Source organism: Protopterus annectens, chromosome 13.part0 (assembly GCF_019279795.1).
Source record: "Protopterus annectens isolate FY-2018-M chromosome 13.part0, PAN1.0, whole genome shotgun sequence".
NCBI lineage: Eukaryota > Metazoa > Chordata > Ceratodontiformes > Protopteridae > Protopterus > Protopterus annectens.
The window spans coordinates 471,609,120-471,626,173 of NC_056747.1; the positions used below are offsets into that span (position 1 = coordinate 471,609,120).

The window sequence follows — 17,054 nt, forward strand, 5'->3', positions numbered from 1 at the left end:
TTGCTTACCATTGCTGATGTCTTTACTAATATTTTTGGGTGTTTTCTTGCATACCATAGCTCGTAGCAGACTTCTCTTTATATATGTGTATATGTGTTTGTGTGTGTGTGTGTATATATATATATATATATATATATATATATATATATATATATATATATTTACATATATATACATATACATACATATATATATATATATATATACATACATATATATATATATATATATATATATATATATATACATATATATATGTATATGACTTTTTTGTAGTAATGAGTGTATTTTTTTCCTTTTAGTTTTTTTTCTCCATGCTGTCAGGAAAATCCCACAGGCTTCAAAAAGTGCACTTCTTGTGAACATAAAATTCCAAAATCAGATGCCCACAGAGTGTGTATATTGTCTAGGGGCTGATCCTTGGCTGCAGAAAGCAAAATATGCTGCACTTTCAACCCTAGGGCTTTAGCAGATTGGTGCAGTAAATTAATCCTAAGAGGTTTTCTACCTTCCACTTCTACTTCAGCAGCTCAAACCCCCCTCCAAACATAGCAAGTCAGCTCCTTTGTCCCCTAGGTCTTCCTTGGAGCATCCCACAAACTAAAAAAAAATATCAGATCCTATGCTTGTTGGATCCTAAGACTTGTACATCAGATCCAAAGACTTGGGATCCTAAGCCTTCCATAAGTACCATTAGTCCAACAATGAGACTCTCCAATTCTAGATCCTCTGAGCGTAAGCCAGAGATCTGTGTATAGGAGTGCTACTCTGGAATATGTAATAAAGCCAGTATTCCCCACTCTGCCTTTGAGGTTGCTTCAAACCCCAAAGAAACATTTAAGGCCTCCTTCCATTTCATCCTTTAGGTCCTGCAGGAGCTTATTGGAAGCAGACATGGATAGGATGATGTGCAAATTTCTCAGACCTCTGATCCAGATGAGGTCTTGCCAACTCTGTCCCCTGTTGAATCGGTAGAGTATGCAACAACTTTTACAGCTATTTTCTCTTCTACTCTGATCTGTCCTATGGTTTTGGAGCCCCAGGATTAGAGATACCCTAGAGGGTCCAGTATCTGATCAGAGGAAAGCTTCTTCCTCCACTGACTATATCATTGGCTAGTTCTGCTCTAATACCATCAGATCAGAATGGGTCTTGGAGCCAAAGGGTCTGTATTGGATCAGAGGGGGTAGGCTCTGCTCTGATTTTGTCTAATCCGGCCCTTCCTCTTAGAGCCTTGGCTCTGGACAATTTGGATCTGATTCCAGCCCAGATACACAGATCCAAGGGGGGTCTAGGCCTGCCTCCTTTGTAAGTTTTGGCTATGAGGAAGTGGGTCAGGGTCTCTTTGGGTCTGCTTTCAAGGTGGGTGAAGGGGCTATTTCTTTCCAGAGAATTGACCTGTCATGCCTTGGTTTCTACTTCCTTCCCCAGATCAGTTCCTAGCTCTGAGTTGCTCAGGCCTATTCCACAGGGACAGCCAGAACCAGTAAATGTCCAGCCAGTTCCATTAGAGGAACTTCCCCTCTCCGATACCTCACTTGAACATCCCACAGAGGAGGTACATTGGAAGAGGACATGTAAAAGGAGGCACATATACTCCCCATTGGAGTCTCTCATGGAGGAGGATTTTGATGGAGAGGGGTCTCAGATCACCACCAGATGACATCTCCTTTGGAGATATTCTAGAGATCCTGAAACAAGCAGCTGATCTTCCCAAGACCCTCACAAGAAGAAACTGTTTTTTTTGGAGGCTTTTGGTTATGGGTTGTCTTTAGAGACTCTCCAAAATCTCCCTGCATAATTTTTCATAAGGATAGTGTTTTCTTGTGGACTTAACCCTTCCTTTTTACCTAAAGTGGCCTCTGAGAAAAACCATAACCAGTCCATCCATTTACCAGTTTTTATTTCAAAATTTTCCAGTAAAGACGAGCGTACATGTTGCATCTTGATTGTGTATAGACAATTACATTTTTTATCTTCACAGGGCAAAGCAATAAACATAATCGGACCCACTTTTTCCTTCTCTACAAAACAAGTAGGTTATCCAGTATCCAAAGTTACTCTAGCAAAAATGGATAATAGACTGCATTTCCTGGATTTATTCTCAGAAAGGCATGACATTATCCAAACCTCTCAAGGCTCATTCAGCCAGATCCATGGCCACATCTGCTTTTTGGTCAAGAACGTCTGTTGACATTTGTGCTGCAGCTACATGGTCCATTGCTCATTTTTCTGGTACTCATTACAAATTGGATATTATTCCTAGAAAGAGCCACCTTTGGTTTGGCGGTACTCCAGAATATCCCTCCATGAGGGCCACCCAAGATGAACGTAGCTGGGGATGTTGTCTCGTATGTTGAAGAATGAAAAGGAAAAATCAGATTTAAAAGTAAGGTTTTTACCAAAACTAGGCATCTATGTTCATGTTCATTTTCATTCTTCAGCTTCCCTCCCATGTATCCCCCATCAAAGTTACTGGATACTCTTGTTGGACTGTTGGAACCTAGTGTTACAGGTTTGAGCCCTGTTTTTTTATCTAAGTATTCAAGTTTTACTATGTGGATAGGGCAGAAAACTCGATATGAGGCTTTGGGGATGCAGTAGTGTGTTATGGGTGGACAGCAACTCGAGAGCTGGATCCTAAGTCTGGAATAAGCAGCCATGTCATATCAGAGGATCGTATCTGAACCCATATTTTTAAGACTGAAAATGGACAACACAGATGCCTAGCTGGGGTAAGAACATAACTTTTAATTCTTTGGATTAGCTCTGTTAAATGGTTGTGGATGCAGTTCAGTGGTAGTATTCATACCAACATCCTCATTATACTAAATGTTACATTAAGTTTTCTGGACGTTTTTCTTCTTTTCAGGCCAGGAACTTTGAAGAGAGATTTGAGCTCTCAAGCATTTGAGGATTCATTGCTTAAAAGGTCTCGGACTTCCTCAGTCAGTTCAATGAGTAGCTCTGTTGCTGGAGGAATATCATCTGCAAGAAATGCAATCTCCAGTTCATACAGTTCTAGTTGGGAGGTAAACAAGGTATGTATTACTAAGGTTATGATTGTGATGCTAAATTCACGTAGCTTCAGTACATATAGAATGCTGGCAGGTAGGCTAGGCTGCAAGTAAATGTCTGCCTAGCTGTTACTGACTTTTCCAGTCCTTAACTTTAGGAATTCCGTACCTCTACACTTGAAGCACTAATTGGCATGTGAGCATTGCATTTGCTCTGGGTAAGTCATTCCATTTCAGTAAAAGCATTACTGTTGTATTATCAAGAACTGACAGCTTTGTGTCCTCTGACTAGTTAGATTTGTAGTTCATTTTTAGCTTCAATACAGCAGGTTAGCATAAATTTGCAGGCCATCTAAGAAACACCCACTTCATTTTGGATTAGGTGTGTTGTATTTTCTAGTTTGACTGGTTAGTCGTGAACATAACCTTTTTGGTGGAACCTGAGGATGTCCTTTGTGTTTCAGTTATCACCTGTGGGTTATCCCTGCTGTGGTAGCCATCGGCCGGCCCGAATACCAGAGTAAATTTTTTTTGTATTGGCTGCAGTCTCCTGCAGTCTGTCAGGTCGTCAGTGCTATAAAGCAAGGCAGTGACGTCATTGCATCAGTCTTTGTTGCTGTGGAGCCCATAGCAGAAGCAGTTCGCACGAGTGCCAGTCTGTTGCTACCAGAAGTTGAATTTCAGCTGAAAACGTCTAAAGGTAAGTACCCCGTTGGGAATCCTTTTTTCTTGGACTAACTGATGTCTGAAAGTTGAGTCTCACCTGTGGAAAGCAGATCCCACACAGAGACTTCCATTCTTATTGCATCACTTGTTTAGGCCCAGACCACGATGTCCCCCGTTGCTGATTCTGTGCCCTCTTTAATGCGAGAACCACTCGCCGTAAAGCTCTTTGTAGACATTTTTGTGTTCCGTCTTCACATTTCGATATGACGCCTGTCAACCAACAATCCGTGGACATTCCGTAAAAGCTTAGAGAGAAAGCTAGAGACAGACCAGACAAGACTAAGCCTTCCGACGTCGCTACCGCTAAGCAGGTTCAGTTGTTTGGAATTCAGTAAGGTGCTTTCGCAGCCCCTGATGCCAGATTCACTATCTATGCAGGCCTCTACAGAGACCCTTTCGGAGTCCAGTATGCCACAGAAATCTTAGTCTTCCTAGCCTTTGGAGGTCTCTGCCTTGGTTGGGTCTGGAGCCATGACGCAGGCACAGACATCCGAGGAGGCCTTTCGCACTACTGAATCTAGACAGAAAAATGATGTCTTGGCATCCGCCTGCTGTTTCTCTCTGGATTCTCTCAGGCCTAGAAGCCAGGCCACTCCTAGAAATTCTGCTTCTAGCCACCATCTTACTACTGCTCCACCACCACCCGAAGCACAAATGCTTAAAATGGCGAAGGATCTCATCTCTCTTATCCGGGGTAGTTGGCCAACAACTTCTAAAAGGAAAAGGCCCACTTCTTCAGCAATCGAAAGAACAGGATTCTGAGGAATCTGACTCTAAAGTTTTTGAAGAGGAACAGCTTCCCTTAACTCGAAAGCGAGGAGGAATGTATATCCAAAAAAATTGTTAAATGTCAGCAGCAAACCAAGTAAAACAATTTGATAAAATGATATAAAACTCTATCCACTGGTTAACCCAGGTTTCGTCCTTTCAATAAGGACTTCAGGTTCTGACACATTTAGTGTACACAGCTGTACTTTGCTGTATCCCTCCCACCCCTGGGTCATGCCTTGAATATCTGTTTTAAGGCATACATTTTGCCAAACTTTAAAGTAGATAGCATGAATTGCTAACTGCTTCTATGGTATTAAATTTGCTTATCAGCAAGACATGATCCATTTTTCAGCTTGACAGGTGGGCATTTGCTTGATTGGTAAGCCTATTTGGTTTGAGGTCAGTGGCAAAAATACTCTTGCCATATGTTGAGATTTAATTACATCAAAGTAGAAATTTTGTTCAGTGGAAGAAACTTAATGCTATAGTTGATGGTTTTGAATTGCTTTTTTGTCATATGTTTGCGCAACAGTGCAGATGGAATCTGCAGTGTTTGTGTTTTAGCGTGTGAACCTGAACTGGTACAATTTCACTGTGCAACAAGTAGTGCCACATTTTTCTTGGGTGAATTTGGACAGCCATATAAAATAGTATGTTGGACCTAATGTAGGAATGACTGAAATGGCTTTCAGTTCTTTTGGTGCAGGAGTTGCTTCCACTGAAGAGTGTTCTCACTGTATAAGCACATGAGTAGAGGAAAGCACCAAGCTTGTTAAGGTAATGTTTCCATAAATACGGATATGCTGTAAAAAAAAAATTTTGGATTGACTATTATGTATTATGTAAATTATATTAAAAGGAGGCTTTCATGTTTGTTTCTTTCTTTCGGTTTTTCCCGGTTAGGAGTCGCCACAGCGGAACTCCGGTCCGCTAATGATTGGTAGTGGATTTTTACATATCGGGTTACCTGCCCTGACGCACAACCTTCAACGAAGGCACGCCCCATTCACGTATGCCTCCACACAGAAGACGCTCTCGCTGAGAATCTAACGGGATAACGTCTTGCTATGAGGCAGCAAAGCTACCGCAGCACCACCACCGCAGTCATCAAAGCAGGAATATTCCCATTTAGGCTCAAGTCAGAGTGAGTTCAAGATCAGTGGATGTAAGGCTATGGATGAGTTCTGGTTTGGTGAATGTTTGATACAATGTCATTAAAATAAATCTGTCAAGCAACAGTACGTGGTTGTATGAGTAGCTTTTATTTGTGAATGAGATGGATGTGCCTGTGTGTGAGTGGCTGGTATGGAAGTGCGTGTGAATGATCACAAAGTGAGCGAGTCGTCATGGGAGTACAACGGAGGAATTTTAGAAAGTTCCTCTGTGTTCACTACTGTGCAATTTTTAAGTTAGTGTACATCAAGTGGGTAGGTTTTATGTAGGGCTTGACCCACAAAAACACTTGGTGCATTTCATACACATCTGACAAAAACTAAGAATTTCAGTGAATGAATGGAACTGTTCCAACAAACATTTTGTGGAACTAGCACATGATATTGGGTAGTCCAATCTCACCTTCATTTTTTACATATGGGTTCGGAGCTGATCCTCTGCTCCAACTCTGCCGATTTTCAAGCTTGAAGACTTCTGGTTGGCTTGTGGCTAAGCAGGTATCCCATGGTGCACCAGTGCAATCCCCAGATCTCGTTTGCCGCGTTGATAAGTTCGGATGTGCTTCCCTTGGCTCTGGCTAAGTGTTTTGCAATTTTTTCTTTCATAAATGGTTTCTTCGCATATTTACTATTTAGTGGTAATATATGTAGGTCCTTACCTAAATTGTCCTGTGGTCTTGTTTGACCTTAGTAGTTAGTATCCTGTGTACTAGTAGTTAGGGGCTGTTGTGCTTTTTTTGCCTAGATCGTTAGTTTTGGCGGTTTCGCCGCTCTTAATCAGCAGGGGCTCCTGTTGATTTAATGTACTGTTAACTTGATGATTAACGTGTTGTCTTTGGCGGGGATCCGCTGAAGTCATATTTAGGATTGCTGTTGCAAAGTTTTTCCTGTGTTAAGTGTGTGTGTCTGTTATATGCTTGGTCTGTTTGAGTTAGAAGACCTAGTTTCTGTTACACCGGGCTAGGTCTGTTTAACTTAGTTACACGAAGACTAGGTCCTCTATTTGTATTTTTTAACATCTAAAAAGTTTTCTGTGTGACTGAATCTCTGTATGTGTTAAATAACCTGCTCTGTTTTAGTTGAAAGACCTAGTTTTCTCTCGCATCGGGCTAGGCCCGTTTAACTTAGGGGACTTAGTCCTCATGTAATTCTTCTGCAGGGCTAGGCCCGTTTTAGTTAGAGGACCGTGCTGTCTCAATCTACAGCCCCTGCCAGTGGTACAAGCAACCCCCCCCCCTGGACTTCCACTTTGGTCTCAGTACCTACTTTCTACTTTCTCCAGAGACAGTAGAGACCCGCAGCCTCAGGAGCCACCGGCTAGTGGTCCCCACTTTTCCGAGGCCTCCCCGGGAGGGCCCTTCAAGGAGCCTCCTCAGAAGAGGGTATGCAGGAGGAAGCATATTGACTCCCAGGGTGTGTCTCTGACATCTGACACTGACCTCGAGGAGTCTGAGGGGTCCCCCAAGTCATCCTCAGTCTCCTTTGTGGTCATCTTAGAGATCTTAAAACAGAGGTGCGACTGACCCACTGTCAACCCTTCTGATGAGGAGTCTGTGTACCTGAAGGCTTTCGGGTCTCAACCCTCTGCATCTTGGGTGTCTCCACCTTTCGATGAACTAATTGATCTGGTTAGTCAGAAGGTGTGGGATACTCCCGATGCTGTGGAGCCAGTTCCCAGAAGACCAAATAAGTTCCTGTCTGCCCCACCTGGAAAAGAGTTTTTGTCTAAGGGCGTTCCCGTAGATGCCATGGTGGTGGCGGCCGCCACAAAGGAGTTGGCGGAGACTTCTTCCTCTGTTCATCCGCCAAACAGAGTCTCGACAGACAGGTTTGGGAAGTGTGTATTTAGTTCAGCAGCATTTACACTCCGACTCTGTACTATCTTACCCACTTAACGAGATTGCAGAGGGATCTCCTCAAGGAGTTGGGAGATTCCATACAGGATGCTTGTCCTGAGGGGAGTTCCTGATGGGATCTCTGCTCTGCTGTCCACCCTAAATTCGGTAGTTAACTCCTCCATGCGACTTAACTCCCATGCGGCTGATGGAGCGAGGAGTGCAGCAGGTTCAGGAGTTGCCCTTGGGCACCACTCCTGGATGCGCTTGTGTAATTTTGTGGAGCCGTTTAAGTCCACCTTCACCAACGCCCCTTTTGATGGTTCCTCCTTGTTTGGTCCCAAGGTGAAAAACACTCACTCTGTGTGAGCAGGAAGGAAAGACACTCAACCGTAGGAGTCCGTTTTACCGTTCCCTCTTGACCATACCCCAGAGGTCAAAGGGGAGGTAAAATGTGGTTCAAAAAGTCCCAGAGTGTCTTTCTGGACACAGAGTGAATCCTCCTTCAGAGGCAGAGGAGGAGGAAATGGTAGATGTCACCCTAGAGGCAGGGGTGGTCTGCAATACCAGCAAGGCTGTGATTCCTTTCGAGGGCGGCCTTATCAGCGCTCTTGATGTGGGGCCCGACTGTGTTTCTCTGGGGCCATTCGGGAGTTGCATCTCTTTGTATTCAGAAGCCTGGCTAAATATCACCCAAGACAAGTGGGTACAAAGAGTTGTTACCAGAGGCTATATCATACTCTTTTCCCTTCCACCGTTTGTTCACAAAAAGATCCCAGATGTTCTACCCAATCACAGGGATCAAGCAACTGTGGAGATCAGCAAGTTGCTCTTAAAAAGTCATCCAGCCCGTCCCAGCAGACCAGACAGGATCCGGAACTTACTCCAGGTTATTTTTAGTCCCAAAATGAACTGGAGACTGGAAGACAATTTTGGACCTCAGCAGATTAATCGAATCCATGAATGACAAGTTTTGGATGGTCACACTGAAGTCTGTACTCCCGTTGTTAGGGAAAGACTATTGGATGTGATCTCTGGATCTCCAGGATGCCTACTACCATATAAAAATGGACAAGGCGTCAAGGAGATATCTGTGCTTCTGGCTGGGAGCCAGTCATCAGATGTCCTTCAAGGATGCATCTGCAGTCCTTACAAATGGGTTGTCCTGTCGTCAGACAGCCCTTCGGTCGGCCGGATTCCAAAGTCTGGGTCTGGCCTCGGCTGGAGTTGCACTTCACCCGACGTCACAGCTGCAGTTCTTCGGGTATAAAGGCATCAGCTGACGCCATTTTCCTCGGTCTTTCTTGCCACGTGGCGCCCGAAGCAGAAGCTGTTCGCAAGTGCCGGTCGGTCAGAACCAGAGATTACTACTACTACCGAATACTTCTACTACTACCGAAGACTTCTAAAAAGCTAAGTACCCCGTTGGGGACTCTTTCTTGCCTCAGCCGATGTCAGAAAAAGTGAATAACTGTTTAACTTGTGGGGAAACAAATACCTCATAAAGATTTCCACTCTTACTGCTTACCTTGTTTAGGCCCAGACCACGACGTAGCAGCTTGTTTAGCCTGTGCTTCTTTTAACCGACGGACGCTTAGACGTCGGTCGGAATTTGCTGAGGAGTTTTTCGGCTCTGCTTTTGCTTACATTATGCCGTCGGATCCTCCGACTACGCGAATATCTAAAAAGCGCAAGGAAAAGGACCGACACTCGCGGTCTGCGGTTTCGGCCGAAACCACGGTTAAGCCAACCGCGAATGTCTCTGTTTCGGCTGAAACCGAGCTTGCGGTTCTTCCTTCAGCCGAAAGCTTACCTCCTACCGAGGCCTCATCCACCCTGGTGGAATCGGCTACTGAAATCCCACCTGCTCTTGCAGGTTCCCAGGATTTATCTGATACTATCCCCTTGGATATTTCAACCCCTCCACGTGGAGCTGCTAGGCCACCTGCAACCATGTCGATTAAGGCCTTTGCCAGGGCTAAAGCAGCTAAATCCACCAAAACTGTGCCTGCTAAGACCCCCTCTCTCAGGCCTAGCTCTAGTTCACAAATGCTTAGTCTAGCAGAGGATCTCGTTTCTTTGATCCGGGGATCCCAACCCCACCCAGACAGGGCCTCTCACCCACCTCCAGAGAAGAGGCCTAGAGCAGAGCCCCCTGAGCCAGTTTCTACAGATGACTCCTCTGATGATTCAGATAATTCAAACCCTCCAGAGGGCCCTTTCTCCCCTTATGAAGACTCTGATGCTGAAGAGTCCATTCCTTCTGCCTCTCCGCCTGAGGAATTTTCCTTTGGGGAAACCTTGCATGCTATGAGGGAACAATTTCAGTGGCAGGGCCAGGATTTTTCAGACTCTAGAAAAAGGCTTAGAACCTTTCTGCATTTACCACAGCATAGGCCTTTAGCCATCCCTCCAGTTCTTACTGTTGTGGATGATGCATTTAATGATGCTTGTACTGCTCCTGATTCACTTCCTCCAGCCCCTGCTAAGCCCGATAGGTACTACAGGGTCCCGTACACACATTATCATTTGTATAAGGCTCCTTTTGCAGATCCCGAAACTATCTCCCAGGGACCTAAGGCGGTAGCAGCTACCTCTGCCAAAAACCCCCTCCCCTCTGAAAGGGAATCCAGGGCCTTAGAGAGGTGGGGTAAAAAAGTTTACACTTCTGCTACTCTTTCAGCTAGGGCCTTGAACTGTCAATTCCACATGATCCAGTATCAAGAATTTGTTAGACCAGTTAACTAAACAGCTGTCCTCAGATGAACCATTAGACAAAAAATCTGTTCAGGACATGGTACATAACATTCAGCAGGTCAGTAATCATTCCTTAAAATGCGGCTATGATGCACTGGAGGCTTCCTTTAGATCAGCCATGACTGGCACAGTGATCAGAAGACATGCATGGTTAAAAGAGCAGGCCTTACCAGACCATGTCAAATCAAAGCTACTAGATGCTCCCATGGACAAGATCAATTTGTTTGGCTCTCCTGCACAACAGGTGCTGAAGAAGATGGAAGAGAAGGCAAAATCTGTCCAGACAGTCAAAGATTTCTTACACGTCCAACCTCCAAGGTTTAGCAGGAATTGGCCCTCCAAAAATTGGTCCTTTCCAGACACCTCCAGAGCTCAGAGAGGCAGGAATAGGCGCTCAAGAGGCAGAGGTCAATCCAGAGGTGCCTACAGGGGACGTCGGTGGCAGAATAACAACCAGCGAGGTACAGCCACAGATACAGCCGCCACCACTACTACAGGACAATCACAGTGACTTGGCTCTGGCACCGCCTACCAGGGAACAACTAGAAGCACCCCTAGGCGGGAAACTAGCCTTATTTTCAGTAAACTGGCATTACATCACAGGAGACAAGTGGATTTTGCAGACAATAGACCAAGGTTACAGGTTTCACTTCCATACTCTACCAAAGAAGAGAGGAATGCCAAACCTTCCTCCAAATCAAAAGGCAGAAGCTCTAAAACAAATAACTCACTTACTAAGGATGAGAGCTGTAGAAAAGGTACCATTTATGGAACAAGGACAAGGATTTTACTCCAGGCTCTTCCTGGTACCAAGAAAAGAAAACCAATGGAGGCCTATTCTCGATCTGTCCGCTTTAAACACATACCTCATTGTCCCAAAATTCAAAATGCTGACCCTACAGCAACTTCTTCCCATGTTGGGCAAGGAGTCTTGGCTGGTAACTCTAGATCTCAAGGAGGCATACCTGCACGTCCCCATACGACCAAATTGCAGAAGATACCTCAGATTTCTTGCAGGATCAGAGCATTATCAATTCTCAGCATTGCCCTTTGGCTTATCTACTGCGCCCAGAGTGTTCACGAAATGCCTGGCATCAGTAATTGCTCATTGCAGGCTTCAGGGAATCCAAATCTACCCTTACCTGGACGACTGCCTGTTGCAAGCGGACAACAAAAACAAGCTAGCAGAAGACTTGAAAAGGGTCATTTATCTACTGCAAGCCCTGGGATACACAGTCAATATAAAAAAGTCAAGACTGATACCATCCCAAAGGATAACCTTTTTGGGTGCAGAGCTGGACACATCAAAACAAATGGCATTCCTAACCGTAGAAAAACAGGAGCAACTACCTCTCTACTTCTTGGCATTAACAAAGAAGAACCAGCTAACAGCAAGAAAAGTCCTGCAAGCCTTGGGTTTCATGGCATCCTGCATAATATTGATTCCACATGCCAGACTGCATATGAGAAAGTTACAGTGGTACCTAAGGAATTTATGGTCTCAGCACAAGCACAGCCTAGAAACCCAAATTCCAATAATCCCATGCCTGAAGCAAGAATTCCAATGGTGGGCTCAGGCCTGTCAATCAAACAAAGGACTGCCCTTCCACAGCACTCAACCAAGCCAGACCATCACAACGGATGCCTCGGACCTCGGTTGGGGGGCGCACATGCTGGACAAGTGCATACAAGGCTTATGGACTCGAGACCAGCTGCACCTACACAAATCAAAAGGGAATGCTGGCAGTAAAACTGGCAATTCAGACATTCAGACCACTTCTTCGACAAGGTCAACTGTTGATAAGGACAGACAACACCACAGTTATGTGGTACATCAACAAACAGGGAGGCACACATTCGTACCCTCTATGCCGGATGGCAATGGACCTCTGGAATGTGGCCCTGAGCTTCAACATTCAGTTACAAGCAATTTTTGTGCCAGGAAAAGAAAACATTCTGGCAGACATACTAAGCAGAACTACCACGGATGCCCACGAATGGATGCTGCATCCGGACATCTTCAAAACCATTACAAGAAAATGGGGACTACCAGAAATAGACTTATTTGCATCCCCACGCAATCACCAACTGAAGAAATTCTGCACAAGGACGTACCACCCACTTGCTTGGAAAGTGGACTCCCTATCTTTCAGTTGGAAAAACCTGACAGCATATGCATTCCCACCACTTCCTTTGATGCACAAGGTGCTATTGAAGATCAAAGAGGACCGTCCAAGGATCATCCTGATAGCTCCAGACTGGCCAAGGCAACATTGGTACCCATTACTGAGGAGCATGTCTCGGGAGCAAATATGGCCTCTACCCTTAGTTCCCTTACTGTTAACACAGAACAACTACAACACCCTGAATCCAAACCTGAAAACACTGCAGCTGACTGCCTGGAACATTGCATAGCACCAAATAACCCAAATTTATCCCAAAGGGTTAAAGACATTATCTTGGAGGCTCGCAAACCCTCAACAAGAAAGAATTATTCAGCAAAATGGAAAAGATACCACATTTGGAGTACTGCAAAAGGAGAAAATGTGTCAATGGTAAACCTATCCAACATCCTGAAATACTTGGCAGAGCTCTTCCACAATGGCCTGTCCTATTCTTCCATTAAGATTCATGCATCAGCTATTTCAGCAGAATACAACTTGGATCCTCCAGTCTTCTCACGTCCTCTGCTCAGGCAGTTTCTGAGAGGAATTAAAAATGTAAAACCACCTAGGAAGCCACCATTGCCAGCATGGGACTTTAACTTTGTGCTAGAAAAGTTGACACTCCCTCCTTTCGAAACAGCAGAATTACAATACTTATCATGGAAAACTGCCTTCCTGCTTGCAATCACTTCAGCAAGAAGGGTATCTGAGCTACAGGCATTAATGGCAGTACAGCCCTTCCTGATCTTCCATCAAGATAGTGTCCATGAGAACAAATCCTACTTTTATGCCAAAGGTGGTCTCCAGGGTATCTTTAAATCAAGCTATCCACCTACCTACATTCTTCCCCAACCCACAGAACAGGGGAGAAAGACTTTTGCATACCTTGGATGTACATAGACAATTACGCTACTACCTGGACAGGACCAAGAGCAATAGAAAACTGACCAGCTACTGGTAGCATATGCAACAGGAATGGAAGGAAAAGCAATTTCAAAACAGACAATCTCTAAGTGGATAGGAAATTGCATTAGATTTTGTTACTCCTACCATGGGAAGAAAACTCCAGAAAACATCAGGCCTCACTCTACAAGGGCTACAGCCACTACCACAGCTTTTCTACGAGGAGTGGCTACCAAAGACATTTTAGAGGCTGCTACTTGGAGCTCCGTGCATACATTTGCCAAGCATTATAATTTACCTTTATACTCCAGATCCCGAGCAGGTTTTGCCACTGCTGTTTTGCAAGGGATCTTAACTACACCATAATCTTATTTCTCCTCCTCCCCCAGTTTGGCTATGGTATTCTATTCATTTGTAAGGACTGCAGATGCATCCTTGAAGGACATAGTACAGTTTTGTACCTACCATAAATGTAGATGTCCGATAGGCATGCATCTGCAGTCAGGATTACCCACCCTCCTTCCCCTCTGTGGTACTCCTAGGGTATTTGCCCATCTTGTAGCTGGCTGGGGGAATCTATTATGGTGTATTTGTATATATGTACATACATGCTTATTTTTGGTTTGCTCCCTACTATTTGGAACCATTTGCATTATCCAAATTTAGCCTTCCTAGAGGGCACCTGGCATCTGGGGCAAGAAACACTGAGGAAAATGGCGTCGGCTGATGCCTTTATACCCAAAGAACTGCAGCTGTGACGTCGGGTGAAGTGTGACACCAGCCGAGGCCAGACCCAGACTTTGGAATCCGGCCGACCGAAGGGCTGCCTGACGACAGGACAACCCATTTGTAAGGACTGCAGATGCATGCCTATCGGACATCTACATTTATGGTAGGTACAAAACTGTACTTTTCGTGCTCTGCCCTTTGGTCTCACCACAGCCCCCAGGGTGTTCACCAAATGAATGACAGTAGTGACAACTCACCTGAGATGTCAGGGTTGCCAGGTGTTTCCGTATTTGGACGACTGCTTCCTGACCGCCGCCCGCCAGTTATCTACTCATCCAAAACAGGGACGCCACCATTCAACTTTGTGCTCAACTAGGGATCTCCATAAACTGGGAAAAATCTGCATTACTGCCCTCGCAATCTGATGTTTTTGTAGACGCAGAGGTAGACAGTGGATGCCAGTTCGTCTCCACGCTGAAAGAGCACAAAACCTCATCTCACAAGTTCAGCGTAGTCTTCCGCTTCGAAAGGTCAAAGCAAAATGGATTCTTCACCTTCTCAGAACAATGGCCTCAACCATTCTTGTTAATACCTTTAGCCAGGTTGCACATGAGAATTCTCCAATGGTTCCTGTTTTCCCAGTGGTCGTTCCAATATCTACCGCTGAGTCACCCTGTCCTGCTAAAAGGAACTTCATTGGTGGATAGCCCCCAACAACTTGTTCATGGGAGCTTCCTTTGTGCCTGCCCAACCCGTTGCCACTGTGACCACAGATGCCTCCCAGGTCGGATGGGAGGGGCATTATCTTGGCAGGACTGTCCATGGCACATAGCAAAAACACAAGGCTCATCTGCATCTCAATGTTCTGGAGATGAGGGCGGTGCTTCTGGCGTTGCAAGCACTTCAGGACCTTCTTCCTCCAGGGACGATTGCGATACAATCGGACATGTCGGTTGTGTGGTGTATCAACAAACAGGGTGGTACTAGATATTACCCACTCTTAAAGGCCATGCGAGATTGGGAATGGTCAACTTCTTCCCAGCGCTTTCTGGTGGCAGCGCACATTCCAGGGACAACCAACATGATAGCCGACAAGCTAAGCTGGGCAATTTTACTGCCTCACGGGTAGGCTCTGAAACGGGAAATAGTGGAACAGAATTTCTGGAAATGGGAACAGCCTTGCGACCTTTTTGCCAGTCCAGTCAATGCCAAGTGCAGCAGTTATTTTTCCGTAATTTTCCCTCCGGGGGAAACACCCAGAGATGCTCTGGTCCACGACTGGCCCACGGGACTTCTATAGGCCTTTCCTCCATTCCATCTTCTCCCCAAACTGATTCAGAAAGCCAGTCGGCTGGGAAGCAAGTTGATTCTCATTGCTCCTTACTGGCCTTGTCAGGTCTGGTTCGCCTTCTTCGAGCCTCTTCTCATGGACGATCCTTGGATTCTAGACCCAGTTCCAGATCTATTGACCCCACGTGTCTGGTTCGCTACACCCTCCTCTCCACACCCTCAAATTGACAGCTTGGTTGCTCCAGTTCCATCTCTAGTCAGGCTTATGTTTCTTCATCATTGTCCCATATTCTGTTATTCTCGCATAAATCCTTAACCAGAAGGCTGTATGACAGTAAATGGAAAAGGTTTTCTATTTGGGCACAGAAAATGAACGTGGATCCTTTCACCATTCCAATTCACGTGAGTCTGGAATTCCTTTCGAAGCTTTTTCAGCGGGGATCTGCTGCGGCCGCTATCAAAGTACAATTGGCGGCAATTTCATTTTTATTTAACTAAATAACTCCCAAACACGTCTGTCACAAAAACAGTCAATATTAGCAGAAAAAAGACAGAAAATCCACCCAAGGATGGCCAATCAACGAAATCCACAAGTGTTCCAATTAAAATGTAGTCCTTTTTAATACAAATAAAACTTCGACTTGAAAATAAAAAAGCTCAAAACTGTCCCTTGAAGATATCCGATAAGCGCTTTTGACTTGTCTTCCTCAGATCGCATACGATCTGAGGAAGACAACAGTCGAAAGCGCTTATCGGATATCTTCAAGGGACAGTTTTGAGCTTTCTTATTTTATTTTCAAGTCGAAGTTTTATTCATATTAAAGGACTGCATTTTAATTGGAACACTTGTGGATTTCGTTGATTGGCCACCCTTGGCTGGATTTTCTTTTTTTCTGCTCATTTTTATTTAGGGTCTCCATATGTCAACCTTGTGTCTCATAAGCTATGCAAGACTTTCTTGAGGAGTCACTTTACTGAGACCACCATTACAAGAATGTGTGGCTTCTTGGGACTTAAATTTTGTGTTGCCCAAATTGACATCCCCTCCTTTTGAACAGTCTCATCTTCTTTAATGTCTTGGAAGACTGTGTTTTTAGTAGCTATTACGTCAGCCAGACGTGTATCTGAGCTACAAGCCCGATCTATTAAGCCACCTTAATCTTTCATAAAGACAGGGTTTCTTTACTTACCGGTCCTTTTTGTTCCCAAAGTTTGTTCTACTGCCACCTTAAATCAGTCCATTCAGCTTCGTTTTCTTTCCCAATCATTGTAATGCAGCTGAATATAGTTTCCACCAGCTGGATGTTCACAGACAGCTACGTCTTTATTTGCAACGGACCAAAGAATTTCAGAAGTCAGACCAGTTATTCCTTTCTTTTTTCGACTCCAGATTGGGCTTACCATTTTCTAAGGTGACATTGTCTAACTGGATTTCTAGTTGCATAGCCTTAATCTACAGTTCGGAGGGCAGACCTTTACCCCACAGGATCAAGGCTCACTCATCCAGGTCTCTGTCTACCTCTGCAGCCTTTCAAGCCAGGGTACCACTTGATCATATCTGTGCAGCAGTTATGTGGGCTACCCCCTCACACCTTTATTACTCATAAGTTGGATTTGGCATCCAGGGGTAGAGCATCCTTTGGCTCCACGGTGCTCAGGAGTATTTTCCGATGAGCCATCCAAGAATAA

The 17,054-nt window shown here is 44.9% G+C and overlaps 1 protein-coding gene across 1 annotated transcript in view; it reads left to right on the top strand.

The window, feature by feature from the left end:
• The window catches only part of POM121 (POM121 transmembrane nucleoporin), a 1,129,064-nt gene that overhangs the window by 521,702 nt on the left and 590,308 nt on the right, over window positions 1–17,054 (top strand). The window contains exon 5 of the mRNA XM_044054111.1: window positions 2,873–3,041. Coding sequence (XP_043910046.1) covers window positions 2,873–3,041 — 169 coding nt within the window. The remainder of the gene's footprint in view (window positions 1–2,872; window positions 3,042–17,054) is intronic.